The sequence below is a fragment of the Tyto alba genome, unplaced genomic scaffold (genome assembly GCF_018691265.1).
Source record: "Tyto alba isolate M040663 unplaced genomic scaffold, T.alba_DEE_v4.0 Super-Scaffold_11, whole genome shotgun sequence".
NCBI classification, from domain to species: Eukaryota; Metazoa; Chordata; class Aves; order Strigiformes; family Tytonidae; genus Tyto; species Tyto alba.
The window spans coordinates 161948-184013 of NW_024881273.1; the positions used below are offsets into that span (position 1 = coordinate 161948).

A 22066-nucleotide genomic window follows, 5' to 3' on the forward strand; every position below is an offset into this window, starting at 1 on the left:
CTAGCTCAGGGAAAAACTGCGTACCTGGGGACAAGCACTCTCCTCAGATCACTTCTTACCCTCCTGGAGGCAGAAGATTCTGCAGCAGCTGCGTCACAGTATCTCTGAAGCACACTGGCTGCCAGTGATGCTCTGATCCAACAATGATTCGCAGTACATTTTGGGTATAACTGGAAGGAATTCTGATGCTCTAGGTCCCATTTTTGCTCCCTTAGTCTCGTAACTAGCAAATGTTATCATTTCTCAGCTTCTTTAGAGAACAGTATATGGGTTGAGCAAGAAAGATCTATTATTTTTAGGATATGACATCATTGTCAGGGGTTTTCTGGAGTGTCCCTGCTTGCTGACAAGCATGAAGCTAAAGCAAGCAATTGGACTGGCACAAAAATTGTAGAGAAAAGCTTTGTTTATATAAAGTGGCTGCCAAATTTTCCTTTTCAGTGTAATGGAGGTTCTCATTTGGCAAAATGTGTGTTGGGATCCTGCCAACACATTTTAGGGCAACTATCTAAGCTTCTCTGCCTGACAGCCTGGTACTGAGATAGTTTTGTTCTCCCTGCCAAAGGTCAAGCATACATCTCTTCAGAGTACACTAATGCTGTCCCTGGCTCAAAAAGAGCAGTCACTGGAAAGAGAGAGGAGATTCTTTCCCACTATAAAAACTTAGCACTCTTTGCCTTTTTAAGGCTTACAGTTTCTTCTGGCATGGGACCAGAAAACGCTATGAAACGGAAGATCCATTAGGGAAAACTGAGAGGAAAATGTGAAATCAAATATTCAAAACAAAAGCCAAAAACTTATCAAATACAAAGATGGAAGAGAAATGAGAGTTCTCTTTAAGGGTAGTTGTGATAAGTTTTGATGAATACAGACTTTAATTTAAAGCTTTATTCTGATGAAACAAACATGGTAGCAAAAGGTCAAAGTTCTCCAATATATATAAACTGCAGCAACTTTACTATCCTAAGAATCAAATCTTTCCCTCTTTTTAATACCTCCTGTGACTTCAGTCCAGTTTTCCTTTGCCATAGTGAAGTCTAGAAAGAAAACTGTTAAATTTGATTGAAATATTCTCACAAATTACTAAATCAAAATAAAAAGTACTAAATGATCTTTAAGATACATCAAATACCTTCCAGCAAGGCTGCTGCTGAAGTTAAAATTATTTCAAAATTTAAACTGGAATTACTCATGACTTGTAGCTTTTTCCAAATATTATGTTATAGTATCATACACTTATAGAAACTACTTGTTTAATCTATTTTTCCTAAAATTTTACAGTTCATGAAAGCTATTGTGTATATATAGTGTTAACATGAATGCGTCATCAGGAAACTCCATCTAAAAATCAAATTAAGCAACATGACCAGTTTCTTGAATCCAATCCAGGGGCTGTAAAGCCTATACTGAGTACATTTTTTGCCTTTACCAATAGTATAATTTTGCTCTATGATTATGACTTTAATGAAGCATGGAAGCATGTGGGAAATTAGTAAATAATGACCATTTATTAAATTTTAACACTGAGATTTAAATCTCAGACTACCCTTAACAAAAGTCTTGTACTACCTGACCTTTTAAAAGGCCGTGTGCAGTGCTAATGTTCAGCATGCATCTGTTGCACAATGCATCTCTATTTGTGAAACATATACAATGTCAGGAGACTGCGAAAAGGAAAAACATATGCATTCTATCATCAGTATTCTGGCAGGAAGTCTAATTCAATGAAGCAGATATGTTTTGCTATGAAAACATCATACAAACACATTCTTTTTTCCCAAATAATTTCCTACAGAAATGTCACTATTCTTAGTATCTGTGATCAACCAGACACAAAAGCACAAATGTATCAAACCATAGCCAAGTACAATCTTCTGCAGTGAACTACTCCTGCAGTTGGCTCAGCTTTTCTTGCCAAAGTTTACCCTAAGCAAGGGGACAAATTTTAAACATTCTCTCCCTATTTGAAGTATGTCCTGATAATACTCAGACAAGTTCCAAAAGGATACCTTGGATGGTTTTACTTTTAGAATTATTCTCTCAGGAAAAGCAAAGTTTCATACATGCTTATCACAAGGATCTGTATCGACAGATTTGGTTGAGGAATAGTACTGGCTTGAACCAGAGCCATGTCGAACAGCTTTGGCAGCTAGAGTTATCACCAACTTCAGTTATGTTCAAAATTGAGGAGAAAAGACAAATCGCTTGACTCATGCTATGGTCAAACATGTTTTTTTTTTTTTTGTCTCTGATAGCATGAAACATTTTTTTCCCAAACTGTCTTAGTAGGATTTTACATCTGTATGCCAGCAATATCAGCTATAATTGCAGAGAAATATAGAATGGTTAGGATAGGTCATTCTTTATCCTCATATATACATGACCCCACACTGGTAATATACCGTCTTCTGAGATTCACTGAATCTGCTCTTTTCTTTTCATGAACATGAACTGGTACCCTTCACTTAATTTATCAAGTTTCAACTTAAAATTATTTCATTATTTGTCTCACTACTCTGATTAAGAAGCTGTTCCAGAATTCCATTACTCTGATGGTTAGGAACCCTATTTCAACATTTAGCTTCTAAATTTTTGTATTCATTTATCCTTGTGCTACCATTACAATTCTGATTAAATTGCTCTTTACCGTCCCTATTTTTTCCCAATTGTATTTATATGTAAGTGATTCTATTATGTAAACTCCTCTTTTTCTAGGCTAAAGCCAAACCTAGTTCCTTACAGCTAGTGTTACAAGACAGACTTTACTCACCTGATTGCACCAGCATTTTTTTAAACCCACTCTAAGCATGGATGGCCAGAATTGCATACAATACTCCACATGAGGTCACACCAGCCCCTTTTAAAGCAGTATTAGCAATTTAGTTTTTTAAAGAAACACTATATTTGATAGGGAGTAGGGATGAATTTCTCTTTTCATGGCTCTATCTCACTTCTGACAGACATCTACTGATCAACACCATAAATTACTGTTAGAATAAATATAAAATATTTTGATATTTGTGTCACCATCATTTCAGTCATCAGGCCATCTGATTCTTCCTTCATGATATCCAAATCATATTCTGCTTTGATGAACCCTTTCAACACTCTTTTAATAGCATATGGTCTAACTGCACACAAATTGAGACAAAGTTCTTAGAAGTATTTAATAAAATTGGTAACAAGACTGTTTTTAAAGAAGTTCATTAGCAACCTTGCTCTCCAAAACATTCTAAAATCTTTCATACCACCATCATAGTACTGAATATCTGGTTGCCTTGAATATTGTTAATTCTGTTCACCTAAATAGAGGTACTATGTTTATCAACAGCTAATTATATAGCATTGCATCTACCTTGGTTATTTAAAACCTTGGCTGCTAGACCTATGATTTAATGTGCTAGTTCTTTCAGAATTATTGGCCAGGGATTATGACTTCCTTTAACTGGAGCACATTCACATATTGAGCAATGTGCTCAGTGGTGCTTGTTTCACACCACTGTGTGGGTTAGCTCTTCTCCACCTCTTTTGTAAGCATTGCTTTAGCATGCTTAATCCCCCCAAATTGCCAGGTTCCTATCTTAAGTACCAGCTTATTAAGAACAGTAATTTGAAATTGGAAGATGTTTTTAATGTATTATTTACAATAGCATTGAGTCAATCCTAAACCTCTTGGAGATGGCTTTAAGGTTCCTGAACAAAATTCCCAGCGTACAACCATCATATAATAAAATAAAGACTAGATTTTCACCTGCTTTTAACTTTTACAAAGATATTTCACTTTGGAAATCTGGTTAAAGTCATAAAAGAACACTCTCATTCTGGATTATACTCAGGCATCCTGATATTATGAGCTGTCATAATGAAATATTAAGAACATCGGAAAAACCCCAAAATATCTTCAGCCAATGGCTTTTTGTTCAGCTCTAAATGAAACTAACAGCCAAGCGATCTTTACATTAAATTCCCCAAAACCTGAAGAATAGTACTTACTTATAATTGTCATCTTCTACAAATTTCTGAAGTTCTTCAATGTAACGGACAGACTTCAAATACTTTTGCACATGGGGCAGTGTTGTAAGATGATCTGTTGAGCATTCAAACAAACAAAGATGAATATTCACATCATACAAAATTAATTGTTCTTTCACCTTTTTTTTTTTTTTTTTTCCCGTTCTTAAGGTTATCTTAATGGAAACAGAGAATTTGAAGCTTCCTGAAAAACAAATCAGGCAGAAATATTACTTTGACTCTAAGAAGATGTTCAAGATTTGATTGAGCAAAAGTGATGCTCAGTTTTTAAAGAAAACACAGATCCATTTCATCACCATGAAAACTAGTGGATTTTATTATATACTATCTCACAAGTGGAAAAGAGTTATTTAGTGCAAACTCTGCTTGAATTTTGTGCTTAGTGTTCTGAGGGGAATTTAAAGCTTGCAGCCTTGGCTGCTAGTGATTCTCATATGAACATGAAGTAAAGAGACTTAAAAATTACAATACTGAATACTAAGACAGACAGACACTAAGTTCTGAATGACAGAAAAATCCTTTGACACATGGTGCATGGACAGGAACGTGCCTTGTAGTATCTAACTTGTCTTTACAAGACCATAAAATTTAACTGTTTTAAAGGCATCCATTATTCCCAAATATTGTTTCATCAAGGCCGTATTTTAATTTTCATTCTGATTTTAACAAAAACACTCAAAATTAATGCATAGGAATGTATGAAGATGCCAAAACTGTAAAAAGGAAAGCGGCAGTGAAATAATGAGATTTCTTTGTCATTCAAAGTATTCAAAACACAAAATAAAGCTCACAATAAGAACATGATAGCTGAATAATATAGCTATTCAGAATCATACATTATTATGCCTAGCTTCTACCTTTAAATACTTTATAATACCAAAGTTGAGAACAAAGAACAAGGGCTGGATACTTAAGCACACACAAGTAATTTCTCACCTCATTTTCTCACAATCTAACATTTAACTTTTTTCTAGTCAAAACTCTCCAAAGCTCTAGCATATAAATATTCTGAATTTATTTAATTGTACAGCTGCTCTCATGGCTTTCCAGCTTGTTTCACATTAAGCAATGAAAATTCATGATAAGTCACCAACAGTACACTGAGTATTCATCAAGACCCCAAACCCAGCACATTTGTTGACATAAGGCTTCACTAACAGGCTAGAACTGCAGAAATTAATTTTAGAGTAAAATCTTCTTAACAAAAAGAAGCAGCCCGCTCGTTCCTCAGATCATCAACAAGTGAAGTATGTGGAAAAGCTCAACATGCAGTTTAACAACTGCTGTATAGGTTTAAATATTTGTATTTCATTTTGTAAACGTATCATCAGGATACTAACAATAAAATTAACATATTTACACTCCAAACACATTGTATCTATAGTAAAGGAAGAATATTAAGATAATTCTCTCTGCCTCCGGTGGAAACAGAATATACCCCAAATGCAACAGCAGTACTTGAAAGTATGTAATTTGTAGTCCACATGTAGCAGTAAACTCTGCATAGCTTCTGTTACAGCTCTTACCATTTAGAATACATGCTTATTTGTCCAGTTTACTAGCAAGATTGAAACCGCACAGAAGTGGAAGCTGTATCACTTACTAGCGTTCAACTCTACCAGTGTTAGCCTCTTGTGTCGACTTTACGAAGGACTGAAACCCACTTTCACAATGTTATACTACTGAAATTTTAGTTAAGGCTTAATAGGTATAACAAAATCTACCAACCATAGTTACAGGAGACTTGCAGATCAGCTATTATTCGGAGAATATTGTTCATTTGATTGGATCTTTGTTCATTCTCCATAATGCTGCCTGAAGCAGGATATGCAGAATCAATGTAGATTAAATCCAAGAGATAAATTCCTGAAACGAACAAATCAATCAATCGATCAAGTGTTTCAAACAAAAATAGTTATATAATTTTTAACGAATATAACAGCCAGCAACTATTTACCACCACTGTGGTCTGGGACCATTAAAAAAGGAGAGCTTGGAATTTGTATGTTGAAATATTTCATAATTAGCAGTTGAGTTCTATGAGACCTTTTAAAAAAGGACATAAAATATTTTGCTCACATACGCTTATATAGGCTAATGTCTACTATGAGCAATTTGCATGGTCATAACAAGGACACTGAAAAAAGAAAGTGCCAGCTGCCATGAAACACAGATGACAGTACAGGCAGTCTGCACAGAACTGACAGCAAGTACACCAGCCTCTGGCCACAACTGACCGAAGCTTAGCACTGCACCGTAGTGCCTCCTAGGTCTGCGACTATTCACTACATTAACATTACTACTGCATGTTTTGGCTGAAGCTCCAGGCTGCATTTGCTAGAAGATAACAGGGATAATATTTAGGTTTGGATTATTTGATGATTTAAAAAGCGTAAAGAAAAGGGTTTTACTTATGAATTTGTTAACTGAAAAAATGGCATACTTATCTGTCTAGGCCTGGATTTCTCAGCAAATACAGAAAGATATTGATTACTGTATTTGCCAAAAAATGCTGATTGTTCTTATTTGTATTGCACTTTTCCAAAGCACTGGCGCACTAGACAAAATGTCATTTTGGTTGGTAAAAAAACACAGGCCACTCAGTTTCACACATACCGTTATGATTTGTAAGGGGCTTCTTTTACAGCTCTAGAACAGTTGGAAAGCAATCACAAATGAAGGGAAAAATTACTGACTGGGAAGTACATAAAATACACAATCATCAAGTTTGAGAAAACTGAATCATCGAGATTGCCTAGAAAGTCTTAATTTTTAACTGTGGAAAACTGAAAGATAACTCTGCAACACAGCCTTGCAAAATTCATAAAAACTACTATAAAAGCATAATTCAAGGCTTATCCGTTTACTTCAGTAACTAACTGAACGCACTTAAATGAAGATGAGGAAGAGTAACACTTGTCTTTTGTGAGAATACTTTAATCAGTTTTAGAATTTCAATTGTATGAATGCAGGGAAGGAGTACAGAGGCTTTGAGTGTGTGTGTGAAATGAATTTAAGGACTTGTAGTTATGCTCGTTGTTGTCATGCCTTGGGTGCAGATCATAGGAAGGAACAAAGTTGTAATGCACAGTACTTCATCTCTTAGGGAAGTGGAGTAGTTAGTCTGCTGAGGCAGAGTTACAACATACCTCGTCATCTCCAGCGTGCCCTTGGCCACACAGGCACTCTGTGACTAAGACCTGCTGAAATAAGTAAGGGCAATCGCTATATAAAGGAGATGTGCTGCTCTTTTGCCTCTTCAGGGAGCCATGCAATGGCCACACATAGCCAAACAAGTGTCACAGATATCTTTGGCTGGTTAAGTGCTGGTATTTGTCGGCTCTGAAATTTAGTTAAGACAACAAACAGCATAATCTCCTAGTCTCAGATGTCAGAGGTTCTGGAAGGGAAACCCTTTATGAATGCAGGGAGAAAATGCTGTACAAAATGTACTGAGTCTGCTGTGAACACTGTATTTAAATAGACTGAATAGAAATCCCTGTATGTGCTCCATTCTGGGATCACTGCAGCTATTGCTACAATGTGTCAAAAACATTATCTCAGTCTGATTTTTCTTTAAAGAATTGCTCAAACATTTAGGGTCAGCTAAAAGTCGGACTTTAATTTAATATATTACCATTCTATTTGATGTGCAGGGAAGTTAGTGCTTCTTTCTTTCATAATAAAGTAAGACTCTTTTGAGCAGGAAAATAACTTGTGCAGCATAAAAATCTACCATATTTCCACATTAGATTTTCTATACTGTTTTTTGAGCTTGTTTATAATTAATGACTTCTCCTCTGCACCATGTTTTCTTGCCCTGCCTTGAAAAGATCATTCTTAGTTTCAGGAAAATAGCTAGGTGGCTTAATTGCACTCTTCTAGCTTTAGAACATTACACTTTCTCAGTGAAACCCAGCTACTAAATCAACAGCAAATGCAATTTTGTTAGTCAAGTGCAACTTTTTAAAAGGGAAGGAAAGCCACTACAATGAAATGCAAGGAGCATAGCTAAGCAACACAACCCTGAGAGAATTTCAGCATGCCTGTGTTAATTACTACTAATAATCAGATCTTTGGAATAAGCATGTGCAGTAAAACCGAATTATTTTAATCTAATCTCCTGGTAGTCAGTGTGCCTCAAACTCACTCATAAAAAAAACGCCATAACCCTGAAAATAAGAATTCCATCTGGGAAAATACAAATTAGTTTTTGAAATTAAAATGTTCTTATGTGTTCTCTAGTAATGTCTCATTACTGTCATGCAGAGCTATAAATTACAGACCACCAGCAATAGTCTAGCAAATTTAAGAAAAGCCATCTGGCTTACTAAGGTTTTCTTCTCTGCAACTTATGGGGAAGAAAAAAAAAAAAAAAAAAAAAGAAAAGGGACACACCCAGTAATTTAATTAATTTTAATAAGTACTGACTATCTGTGTAAGCAAAATCTCATTCACATGTTGAATACATCCCATACTTCATTACTACGTAGCTTTATAGTTCGCATTCAGTCTTGCTGTGGAATTTTGTATATCTCAAGGGCTGTCTGAAAGATCTCCATTAATGTTTCTGCTCTGAGACTTAGGAATACTTCATGGAAATCCCTTGCAAGACTTCTTCTCACTAGTGCTGTGCTTGCTACATTCCTGTTTCTTCAGACCTCTGCCACCTTGACAACTAAGTGGCTCATTGGGTCACACTGGATTATGTCCAGCATTAGCCAGGCTAAAGTGCCCACCTAATTTTTTAGCCTCTTGATTCATGAATTCTGGAAAATCCTTTCACTGCTTAGGGAGGAATGGGTGAAAAAATATGAACCGTCACTGAAAAATGAAAACACTGACATAGGTGCAGTGATAAGCAGGAACAAACTCAGTTCATTAGGAACTGTTAATGCTTTGCTAGGGAACCACAAGGCCATGACTAAACTGTCTCTCAAGACCCCGCCAATCTGTGAATTTAACTAAAAAAGAACTATATCCCTGTTGGACCCACTGACACAATAGATAAGAGAGTGCTCCAGTGGACAAAGGCAATTTGATAACCCCAACAAAACCAAAAAGGATGTTTAGTCCTTGTAAATGAGTAGGTGTACAGTTTATAAAGCAGAGGTTCATACGACTCAGACTAATGGCTTATGAGCAACCTGGGATATTCATTGCTTTCTCCCAAAAAGTACCTTCTAAAAACCATTCTGAACTCATCTTCATTTCCATCACTAAACATTTCTATCTCTAGAAAGACAGAACTGTGTATCATTAAACGTTATATATATTTTCATTAACAGTTATATTTGTTCTATTTTCTCATGAAAATAGCCTCCATTTTTGTAATCTGTATTACTAGTTTGGTGTTCTGGACCTTTGGATTAAGTATGCTAATATGTTTCTACTTCTCTGAACTATAATAATAACCCAAGCCAAAAGATGAGTGACATTTTAGGAAGAGAGTGTGATTGAGTTTGCTTTTCTGTATGCTTTGAGTACAGCTGTTAACTTACCTATAGCAGTATATTTTTGTCTCTGTGTCCACATGCTTGGAAACCACAGAAAATTAGACTTTTTCACTTAAGAATGTTAGCTGAAAAGGCCAGCATAGTTAGTTTTGTACATTTATATATTACCATGGACAATATTTTAAAACTAAGACATCACAGTTAATTCCACAATAGATTGCCTACTGATAACTATAACAAGAGTTATTTCTGACAGTTGCTGGTTCTTGCTGCCATCTTTATATTAAAAACTCCACAGCATTACTCTTTCAATTTCTCATTCCTTACATGTTGCCTAGCTTCCACATCCCCAGATTTCCTCAGTTATGCAGGAAGACTAAGTCTCTGACAAGTAAGTCTGTGAATTGCCTGTACATCTACTCCATAAGTAACCTGTCGAATGACCTGAGCTTGACTGTTAAAAAAATAACCCAGATGAAATCATCTCTCCTTTGGGGACCAGGTTTTTCCCAGTATGGCCTGAACACATCTTGTTCTTCTTCTGTATGCTCATTCCATTCTCTCACTCTCCTTTCTGCTTTCTTGGTTTTGATTTGACTGGTCTTTGCTGTTTATATGAATGTCTGGATTAACAAAGTATATACAAAAGCAGAGGAAAAAACAAAAGAAAAAAAGAAGAAAAAAAAAGGACTTAATCTGTTTAGAAGACAATTTGCTACAGGTCTGTCAAGATCAGCAACACCTGCTCTTCCTTTGTCCTTTCTCACTCTTGTGAAAGTTATGGGTACATGTACTACTTTATTACATCTGATAGTAGATTTCACATCTCATATTAGATTCTACATGTCATATGAGAGAAATAAGATAAGCACAAATAGCACCTTGGTCCTGCTTATATCTGCTTTGTTTCCATATCCCAGTATTATTTACGTTTGGGGGGCTGAAATCAACCACCTAAACCCCAATTCCTATTTTCAGCTCTTCCAAATTTACCTATTACAAGGGGTCCAATCATACTGGGAGCTGCTTCAGCCATCATCCAACATACAAGAGTTACTAACATTTACACACTGACAACGTGGACCAAGCACCTTACACATTAGAATGAAGGGAAGAACCCCCATTTCTGCAGTATTGGAACGGCTCTGTAGCAGTCTGATGCTGAGTAAAACCAGTCTGAGTCACCAAGATTTATTCATGGCATGGAGATCCTACCTAGAATTAGATTCCATATAGCAGGTCTTTACTGTCCTCCCTTGTCAAGTAGTGCATCAAAACATAGCAAAAGATTGTAAAAATTCTATTTGCTCAGAGCCTCTATGCTGCAACGTGCCTTATGGCAGCCTGGTTCAATGCTACCTTCTAGCTATTTTGAGGAAGTTAACAGCTATTCTCATTGATAGCAAGGGTATAAACACCCTCTCAATCTGTATCAGTAGTCATAAGTACTTCTTCAGAACAAAAAGTAAATTTTCCAGGACAATATACAGATGAGGACCAACAAGATACACGAACAATAAAAAGGATAGAGGGAGCTGGTTAGCATAGGCCCTGTAAATTCCAAATAAAAGTGTAAAGAAATGGGCTTTTTGTGGGCAATGGGGTGGAGAAGGAAACCAAACTGAAGGGTGTCAATAAAAAATTAAACTGAATGTAACCTGCTGGAATGTAACAGAACATATTATTTGTAAATACACATTAAACTATGCTTTTTCAATGCTGCTCCTCTTCACCCCTTATTTTAAAGCAAGAAGGATGATTAGTTTATTGTTTTGGGTTTTTTTTTTTTTTGAGTGTTACCAGCCTTCATCTGGGCAGTGGCATTTTGAACTCTTCTATATATATGATGTGATAATAGGAATAGATGAGCATCAGCTTATTCTGCTCACAGGAATCGCAAAATTATTCCCTTCAGCAAAAGACTTTAAGACCTGCTTTTCAAAGGAAAGGCTCAGGGTTGCCATATGCCAAAGAAAACACACAGCACTAGCTTTTCAAACCCTGGCTTACATTTGTGCTACTGTGCACTGAAAAAGCTCTCTAAGATGTGAAGCCATCAGGATATTTTCCAGAGGGTGAGCTCATGGGCAGCTGCTTCCACAGGCAAAACATTTTCCAGTGATACTGACTTTTCCCCATTGTTACTAGAACTAATTTTGCAGCTGGATATTGTATGTGGATGACACAATATTCATTAGTTTATGGTATCATGGAAATAACAACACAGGCTAAGGAAGAGCATGGCCAAATAATCCAGAACTAAATTTACCAATGGTAATCACACTGTGTAAAAGGGACTGATTATTTTTAAATTGGCAAGAAGAACTATAATGACTAGCTCTTAAATTTTTATTGCAGAGCTCAAACGAAGAAGTAATATTACCGATAGTTTAAAGAAATGGAAACTGAAGTATAACAAAAAAGTGACCTTGAAATGTAGCAGTCAATGCTACCCAGATCATGCATTTTGAGTGCTCAATCCACCAGACAACAACTTGCAAGGCTATATTTTATTGAAAAATTATTTATGGAGAACTGCAGTGTTCAGCAGGATGCAAACCTAAGTCTGTATATTTGTGCGTTGATTCACCGTTTAGCATCTCCCATTATTTCTTTATTCAATACTCAAGGCTTCTGAGAAAAAGAAAATAGCACTGAGGCAGATAATAAATAAGAATACTTTTGGAGTTGATGGGTACTAACAACATGTTCTTAAGAAAAATAATCCCAAGAGTTCAGAAACTCGTGGTTATTCAGCTTCACCCAATTCCAATAAACCTCAGCTCAAGCATGTAAGCTTTAAAATTTTTATGAACAGCTATGGTGTGTGATTTTTTCCTCATTAAGAAACACTGACATAGCATGCTATGAAAGACAAAATACTTTCAGTCCAGCAAATCACATGTACAAAGTTATACCAATGAGAACAGCTAGGATATAGTTTAAAATAAACTGCAGTAGCAGAAACAAATGGAAATCTGTCTTTTAAGGCATTTGCCTGGAATTGAGAAAATCCAGGTTCAAATTTTCTGTTTTATCACAGATTTATTTGACCTGGGCAAGTTATTGTTAGCCTCTATTTTCCAGGAGTTGAGTGAGAGAGATCGCATTTCTCTGTCAGAAAGTCCTCATGAAAATAAATAATATGACCAGGAAGACTTAACAAAAGTGGGGTTTAAATTCTTTATAGAAAACAGGTAAAGATGTGCAGCCTGTAGAAGTAGCAGCACCATTTACTCTTAACAATTCAGAATCTCAAATCTCTTTTGGGGGTTTACAACAATTTGCAGGCACAAGCTGTAAACTAAAACTTACAGTACCTAAAATTGTCTCACAAATACATACTCGCAAAACATTGGAAAAAAACAGTGCAGATAAAGATTGAAAACTTGCCTAATTCTCAACTGTCGCTTCCTTTTTTTTTGTTGTCTTTCCTCTTTTTTATAATGGATATAAAACTATTTTGTGAAACAGCAGGGCTAACAAAGTGGCACACCACTACTGTATACTTGACACATACTTCAGTGCATAGTGCTCTGTTAAGGGTCTGTGCAATTCTGCAAATGCAAATAAGCTAGGAAACAGCTGCTGTATGGAATTTTTCTTAGTCAGATATTCAACTATGTTGCAACAAAGAATAATTAGCTGATGAGGAAGTATTTCAGATTAGCCTGGGGACTTCAATTTGTTATTTTTACTTAACATTTTGATCAAGTACTATAATAATCTTCCACATTTGTTTGGTAACTTCCACTGTTACCGTGACAACCACAAACATGCTATAAGAGGAAAAAAAAATTAAATGTTTTAATGAACAAATTTAGCTCCCTAGTTATCATGTACACTTTGTGAGGATATTCACAACCCAGAAGCCCCTGAATACACATATGCTGCAGTGTAACATGGATGTCTGGGTATAGAGCATTCTTTCAGTACAGGAAGCAGTGTCTATAGGACACATGGTAAAGGGCACATATAACAAGAGGGAACCTGTGGGAAGTAATTTTGTCCCCAACTAGTTTGACAGGAAGACCAGAAGAGACAAAATTATGTTTCGAATTTGTAATCAGCTATATTTATGAAAGCCTTTTCCCACATACAGTAGTGTGGTTGTATCATGATAAACAAAGCAGAGGACAGAGAGAAAGCAACTTAACAATTAACTAAGTGCTAGAAAATCCAAATCACTACAGTCAGCAGTCTGTAAAACCAAAGACACCATTCTTAGAAGATTAGCTCATAGTCAGAAAAGCCAACAGTTTTGTGGTATGATTGGTTTCAAGAAGACAGGATATTTTCCATGGACTAAGGGCTGGAAAATTTTTCTACAAAACCAAATGCATATACTGGTTAACCTTGGTAGGACTTGGAGTACTCTAAAAAGAACTGAAGACAAATCTTTGCCAAGGCAACAACATGTGGTTTGTACTACATGTCGCTGGCATAGCAGCCAAAAGGACGGGATCACTCACAGGAAAGTAGAAGTGGGATTATGACCACGTTTATCACTTCTTTCTGATGCCAGTTAACCAGAACATAGCATCAGTATCATGCATGCACACAAATGCAGAACTATAGTGAAATTGAGTAAAAAAGAGAAAAAGTTTTGTCAATTAAAAAGTTTTGTATGATTTTTACTTACACAGTTCCAAATTCTAACACAGACATTCTTGCCATTCTCTGGCATCCTCCTTTGCATATCCTTGAATGTAATGAAAGTGTGAATACTCACATTATCACAAAAGCTTTCTTCCAAAAACACAGGTAAAAGCAATGCCTGTTAATGATGTTGCTAGTAAGGTACTAAGAGGGCAAGTAGCTAATATGATTGCTTTCTGGAATGTTATTTCTTTAACACATAAACATGAAAGGGAAAACAATCACAGCTTCAAACCATATGACTTCTATCTTAAAAAGAGAGTAATGAGAAGCATCTCAAAAACATATCAAGAGAATTTTCCTTATACAAATCCTCATATAAGGGAAAAGGAAAACTTAAAATAGATGCCTTTCTTAAATAAGTTATAAATATATTACTTAGAGCTTTAAATAATTAATTTCAAATATTTAAATTTTAAATAATTATTTAATTGCTTTAAAGCAGAAATAGCTTGACATGAAAATATGGAACACAACAGTTGAAACATGTCAAAACTGTAAACTATACAATTAATTAATTTTTCAGCTCTTGATAGGCTTGAGGACCTCTTTCAATAGGGAGGCAGATGCAGATTTGCATATGTATATTTAAATCAGAATCTCTAAGCTGTTACCCAGTGCAGCTTCATTGGAAAGGATTTAGAGTATTGCTTTTGTCTACATTTTCTTATTAAAACAGCAAAGCTGCTTGGCAAAATCCACACTAATTCTACAGAGAAGATGGAAATACTGTCTTCAGTGATACACAGCAACAGGACATGAGGCAATGGGGTAAATTCTGTCTGCATATAAGCAAAAATTCTTCACTGTGAGAACAATGAAATACCGGAATAGGTTCCCCAGGAGTGCAACTTTCCTTGAGGGAAATATTCAAGATTTGGCTTGATAGGACCCTGGATAAGATAACCTATGGCCCTGCTTTCAACAAAGGTTGGAACAGATGATCTCCAGGGGCTGCTTGCAGCCACAACTCTATTATTATGATAAATTTTATAAGTGTGCTAGCCTATGCCTACACATCTACTATTGTAAGGCAGTTTGGAGTACAGCAGTTATATGGGCTAATTTGTTATAGCAAGGCTATGAATGTACAAGCAGACAGCTGACACTGATTTTAACTGCAAATAAAGCAAATACTTCAAGCAATCTGTTTTATCGTGAGATATGAGCAAAACTGAGCTTATAAAAACGTACAGCTAGAGAGAGAACCTTATTTTGGCTCAACTAACCTCAGCAACATCAACTAATAAAATTAAACTTTGATGTTGGTAGGATACACATTTAAATATGTGGCAAAGCTAGTCTGGTGAACAAGAATTAGCAACTTTAATTAGAGATAATCAACACTCACATTGTACCTGAAACAGTGTTACATCTTATGCTGAGCAAAAAAGCACAGTATGCCTAACATGCAAGCCTGCAGTATTTTTTGACTTGAAATAGCAATGTATCAACCAAAACCCCAAAGATGTCCTGTACTAGGCTGTTTGGTAGATTGTGTGTAACTTCTTAATTGAATCTAACTTGTTTTCACACCGATAATCATGCATATGCTTACTGTAAAAACATAAATTTCTCTCTTTTCTGGTTTCAGAACCAAAAAACAGTCTGGGCGAGCCACATTGCCACTCTGGGCTTGTCTATACCTGGAAAGCATAGACAAACTATTTTGGAATATTTACTTTGGAAGAGATAGTCTATAACAGGCCCAGCATTCCTCAAAAATGATCACATCCAAATTGAGACATTCACTGGAATAACTACTTCAGCAGGTTTTCAGTGTAGACAGCATTTACTTCAATAAAACCTAGGAATCATCCAGGCAAATGCACTTCATAGGTTCAAAAACTGCGTCAATGTAACACCTATGCATAGCGTAACTCTAATATACAACTCCACCTCCATTAATCAAACACAAAACCCCAAATAATTCAGTAATTTAAGTGAATGTTCTGAAAATTATTTTCCTTCATGGCAAACAAGAAGATGTTATTGCAAACAACAAATAGTATTATGTACAATTAGTATTTAAAAAAAAAAAAAAAAAAAAGAGTAAAAATACTTGTGGTCTGTTAGCCTCTGTCAGTTTATATCAATATTTTTAAAAAGACAACACTCACACAAAGAATTAAAAGATTTGTTCCAACCAACACAGTAATGGCAAATACATTTTTAAAAAATAGGTAACAGTAGTAATGGAAACTACACTGTCATTATTATAGTATGTACATGAGTACAAAAGCAGTTCCACTCACGCGCAATAGCTTCAACAATAGGATATAATGAGCAACTACATTATTCCTAAACAAGTCCTTTGAAAGGCATGAGTATCTTTAAAATCAAGCATTCATTCAACAAAAATCAAAACAAAATTCCAGCACTCATACAACTTTTAATTCTACCTTCTGCCAAGGGCATCTCTTATAATGCCCTGTTTCTTTTGGCTCCTTCTATACCTAAAAAAAGAAGTAATGATCACCAGCTCCAGAAAAAGAGAAAGGGTTCAGTTCACACTACCTTCTCAGAGGCTGTGACACCTATTTAAGCCTTAGCTGCTAGCCTGAATACATCAACTGTTTAGATACCCCTGATCCGACCTACCAGGAGAAAAGTAACTTTCTAGCCATTTATGACTTTTAAGAAAGCAACATTGCAAATCAAACTGTATTTTTAAACTAGATTATAACATGCAGTTTACAGGAAAAGTTGCTTAGTAGCATGCCTTCTTATAAAATGCAATGTTACTACATGCACAGTGGTGGCAACCAAACAGAATACAGTCCATTTTCAAAAAGGTTTTAAAGAAGATTTTTGTATCTGCTTGGCAGCAGTGAGGCCACATTTGCAATACTGCAGCACAGTTTTGCTGCACCTCTGTACAGGACTGACGTTAAACTGGAGAGAGGCCAGCACAGGACCACAGGCCTGGGAGCAGAAGCACTTGACGGATGAGGACAGGCCTGAAGAACTGGGCTTGTGTTGCCTGGGGAAGAGATGGGGCCAGAGGCGCAGGATGTAACTACGGTTATTTCCCTAACAGAAAGGAGTGTCTGTGGGAGTTGTAGGGAACAGCAAGTTTTTTCTCAGAGATGCATTGTGACAGGACAAGAAGCAATTGACACAAGCTACAGCAATAGACATTCCAATAGAAAAAGGGGAAGAAAAAAAGGGAAGGGGAAGGAAAAAAAAAAAGGGGGGGGAAAAAAAAGGAGGAAGAAAAAAAAAAGGGGGGGGGGGGGGAGAAAAAAAGGGGAAGAAAGAAAAGGGGAAGAAAGAAAAGGGGAAGAAAGAAAAGGGGAAGAAAGAAAAGGGGAAGAAAGAAAAGGGGAAGAAAGAAAAGGGGAAGAAAGAAAAGGGGAAGAAAGAAAAGGGGAAGAAAGAAAAGGGGAAGAAAGAAAAGGGGAAGAAAGAAAAGGGGAAGAAAGAAAAGGGGAAGAAAGAAAAGGGGAAGAAAGAAAAGGGGAAGAAAGAAAAGGGGAAGAAAGAAAAGGGGAAGAAAGAAAAGGGGAAGAAAGAAAAGGGGAAGAAAGAAAAGGGGAAGAAAGAAAAGGGGAAGAAAGAAAAGGGGAAGAAAGAAAAGGGGAAGAAAGAAAAGGGGAAGAAAGAAAAGGGGAAGAAAGAAAAGGGGAAGAAAGAAAAGGGGAAGAAAGAAAAGGGGAAGAAAGAAAAGGGAAGAAAGAAAAGGGGAAGAAAGAAAAGGGGAAGAAAGAAAAGGGGAAGAAAAAAAGGGGAAGAAAAAAAGGGGAAGAAAAAAAGGGGAAGAAAAAAGGGGAAGAAAAAAAGGGGAAGAAAAAAAAGGGGAAGAAAAAAAGGGGAAGAAAAAAAGGGGAAGAAAAAAAAGGGGAAGAAAAAAAGGGAAGAAAAAAAGGGAAGAAAAAAAAGGGAAGAAAAAACAATGGGGAAGAGAAAAAAACGGGGAAGAGAAAAAAACGGGGAAGAGAAAAAAACGGGGAAGAGAAAAAAACGGGGAAGAGAAAAAAACGGGGAAGAGAAAAAATGGGGAAGGGAAAAAAACGGGGAAGAGAAAAAAACGGGGAAGAGAAAAAAACGGGGAAGAAACAAAGGGGAAAAAGGAAAAGAAAAAACAACCCCCCAAAAGTCACTTTAAGAGGGGTCAAGCAGTACAGCATTGCCCAGAAAGGCCATGAAATGGCAAATCCCCATCTTTGGAGGTTTATAAAACTCAGATGGAGAAGATCTTGAGTAATCTAATCCACTTCTTAAATTAGCTCTTCATTGAGCAGGACGTTGAACCAGATGACCTCCAGAGGCCTCATTTTCTACATGATTTTTTTCCTATCCCCTGTAACTTGCTAATGTGGCTATGGAACTGGCCTGCATACTATACTATACACACACTGACAGAAACCTAGATAGGGAATACTAATTGTCACAGATACTTTAGCAGATTATGACTTTACTAAATACTATGCTTTTTACTGTAATATAAAGGTAAAATATGCTATTTGTAAAATATGTATTTAGGTAAAACATAAGGATGCTGTGGAGAATCATTTCAGCATATGCAAACAAAATAGCTGCACAGTACAATAATATATTATTTCTTAACACGGTGAAACTAATTTTACTTTTGATGTGTGCATCTAAAAGGAATCAAAATTATTTCTGCAAAATTTACAGGAACAGCACTAAGAAGAATCAAAGTAAGAATTAAATATCAGTTTAACCCTTTCACTCTAGAGGTCTAGGTTAGTCAAAATTCATCCCCACACTAAACTTCACTCTCAGTTTTCAGTGTCAAAGAATAAGAAATGTGCATCCCGTAATAAAGTGCATCTGTTTTGTTACAGAAAAGCTATGATCAGTATCAATGAAAACCAACATTTAACAGATACTTACATAAACAAAAAAGATGCATCAAATCAATAATGATGCATTTTACCAAGACAGCTTCCTTGAGCTACTCACTTGGGTGGTTCATCAAATTGTTTCTGGTCTTACTGCAGCCACACAAAGTGCATCATATATCTAGACCTGATTTAGTTCCTGAGTCAGAACTGTCCCATTAATGAGAGCTACAAGAAACAAGGAAATATTCATACAGCCACCTGATATTTAAGCCTGAGACATGTTTCAGTTTGACAGCTGATTGACTTAAAGTGCTTCAGAGAAAATAAAAAATTCCTAAAAGACATTCTTCCTTAACTTTTGATGTATCAAATCCTCAACTGCGCAGCCTACAATCATGTTGCACCTCATGCAAAGACTGTCACTGATCTATATAAAGTTTTAGTCTTCCTCACTCAAGCACACAGGTGATCTCAATAAAATCTTTTAGAAGCAGGGTTGCTAATCCAAAAGGCCACTCAGGAGTGTCTGTAAACATCTGAGACTTCTCAGAAAGTCACTATCACCTGGAACACCAAAGAAACCTCTTTAACTCAACTAACGCACTTTCAGCCATTCCTCTCGTCTATGTGTAATGAAAGAAATAAAATATTTTCATTGCTTCCTGCTTAGCTTTCCTAAAACTAAAAGGAGGAAACAATCCCTTGGTGTTTGCTGAATAAACTCAACCCAATCACTGGAATTAATCATTCTAGCTTTGTCATTGTAGCAATGAAGCCTAACATGGAAAAAGATGGAAGTATGGTATAAATGAAGCACCTTTCAAAATAATATACAAGCGTGTGAAAGAAAACGTTAACAGTAAATCAGCTGAAATTATGTTCAGGAATTTACGCCCAAATTCACCTCTGACTGTTACAATCATTCTCTTATTGACCGAAACAGTCTAAAAAATTTCTGAAGCTGTCTGGAGCTTCCTCATAAAGCTTTACCTCTGAACAAATCAGATTTTCTCAAGAGTACTGCCAACTTTATTTTTTTTTTTTATTTTTTCCCCAAAACTCAACTGTTTCCTAATGCTTTTCCCATGTATCAGGAAAAATATATTACAGAAGATTGCAGTAGTGATTAATTTCAACATTTTAAAACATATGTTATTCAGTGTCAGAAAGCCGAGAATGCTTCAAAAAAAAGAATATAGGAAAAAGGCAAAGGTACAATAGTTGTCCTCCAGATGTAGCTTCCCGTCAGCAGTGAGCTGTGGTTTAGGGACTTCCTGAGATAGATCTTGTATAAACACTCCTGTGTTTAAGTCTGGGTGGTATTTTTTTCTTTACAACATTTATTCTCCAAATCTGTCCACTTTTTCCTGCTATTCCTCCACACATACTTTTTTAAAAAAATTTTTAGTTTCAAAAGCTCTTGTGTCAAATGAATTCAGCAACTGAACTACACACTGTCTGAAAAACAAATCAGTTTGATTTCTCAAAGTTTGCCTTTTTAAGACTGGCACATTCTTATCTATTTTGTTTACCTTGATCACTGACTCAAAGTTAACTTCTATGACAAGTTGTTTTACAGTAGTTTCACTAGTTTTGAAAGCCAAGTCTAACAATTAGACCACTCCTTGCTGATTGTATTACTCTGGTGAAGACAACTGTTAGCTTTCACAGCCAGAAATAACCAGCTACTAGTATCCTACTATTAGGAGGATCTGTTATTCTCCAATCATAGATTTAAATACAAACTGATCTCCGAGATTCTCAGTATGAAAATGAAATGGCAGAACTATTAAATGTTTTGAAAATCACATCATTCAGCATAAAGACTTTATCAAAAAGCAATGAACTCCGCTTCATAGTATTACAAATCCAAGGAAGAGGCATTCTCATTTGGTCCAAGCAGAATGCCTACATAAAGGCTAATCCCATTTTTCTCTTCAGTCCTTCCCAAATGGCAAACACCTAGTGTTATCCAAACAATGTGGATACCCTACAAACACTTGGCTCATCCAAAAAGAGCCCTGTCACCTATCAAGTTGCAACAACTTTATTTTCCCAAACAGACAAAACTGCAACAGACTGAAGAAATAAGGCGGCTTTGTCATACACAATTTGGAATGACCCATACACAAAAGTTTCCGGGAACAGGCTGTTTAGACAGCTTTAAAAAGACAAAAAATGCACTCAGCACTTAACCAGAAGGTTGATCTGTGCAATAATGTTTCTTATTCAGAAAAGAGGATGATCAAAGAAATAGGGTTTGGCTATTCTTGATCTTTCAAATATTTGTATTTATAACACAATTATCTGCAAGAGAACATTAACAACTGAAAAACATACCACAAGAGAAGTCGCTATTTAGTCTCCTTCACTGGGTAAAATTTTTAGGCATTTAACTGCACTTAAATTTAAGTGACCTAAAAACAATGGATCTTAATTATATGTTAAAGAATTTAAAGTTGGTTATGGATTATTTCTAAATACGGTCCTAAATAAAGAACTTTAACCTCAGGAAATCTTGTATTTCCAAGAACCTGGGTGCTCTGGGGCATAACAGCAAGTGAGAAACTTGGATTCTTCTACAAAAGCAAAGAATCTGAAAATGTTCACTTTAAAATGAAAATTAAATACTTAAGTTGTGATCTAGGTAGGGAATCACTTTCCTTGCTCTGTAAGTAGTCAGGAATTTCAGAAATGGATCAGCACAGGAAACAGCCACCTCAGGATCTTGGCAAACACTCATGGCAACCAGCTCCCTTCACTCTTCCTGCTCCCCGTTTCCCTCCCTTGAGCAGCTCTGTTTATCTGTAAGTAAAGAAGCACCTTGGAAATGAAGGAGTGTGAATCATATGCCAGCTGGAAGAAAATTCAATGGGCCTATTGCAAAACCTGTCAAAAATGAATAGAATTATCACATTCTGGTTCAATTAAACCAGCTTTTTCAGTATAAAACTAGTGAACTGGAAAAGCTTTGGACTGCTTTAATCCCAGGTATCCAGACTATGCTACTTAATACCACTGAAACAACCACTTCAGACCCTGGGTTTGTGTCTTCTCTCTTTAGGTATAGAAAGGAGTAAGCTTTTCAGTTAAATTAGAAAATAATGA

At 36.1% G+C, this 22066-nt stretch overlaps 1 protein-coding gene across 7 annotated transcripts in view; it reads right to left on the bottom strand.

Moving 5' to 3' along the window:
• RALGPS1 (Ral GEF with PH domain and SH3 binding motif 1) overlaps positions 1–22066 on the bottom strand; it is a 142228-nt gene that overhangs the window by 32662 nt on the left and 87500 nt on the right. For all 7 annotated transcript variants that reach the window (XM_042786610.1, XM_042786611.1, XM_042786607.1 and 4 more), the window contains 2 exons: positions 5761–5898; positions 3994–4087 (listed from right to left, as the gene is read on the bottom strand). In XM_042786610.1, the coding sequence (XP_042642544.1) occupies positions 3994–4087; positions 5761–5898 (232 nt within the window). The remainder of the gene's footprint in view (positions 1–3993; positions 4088–5760; positions 5899–22066) is intronic.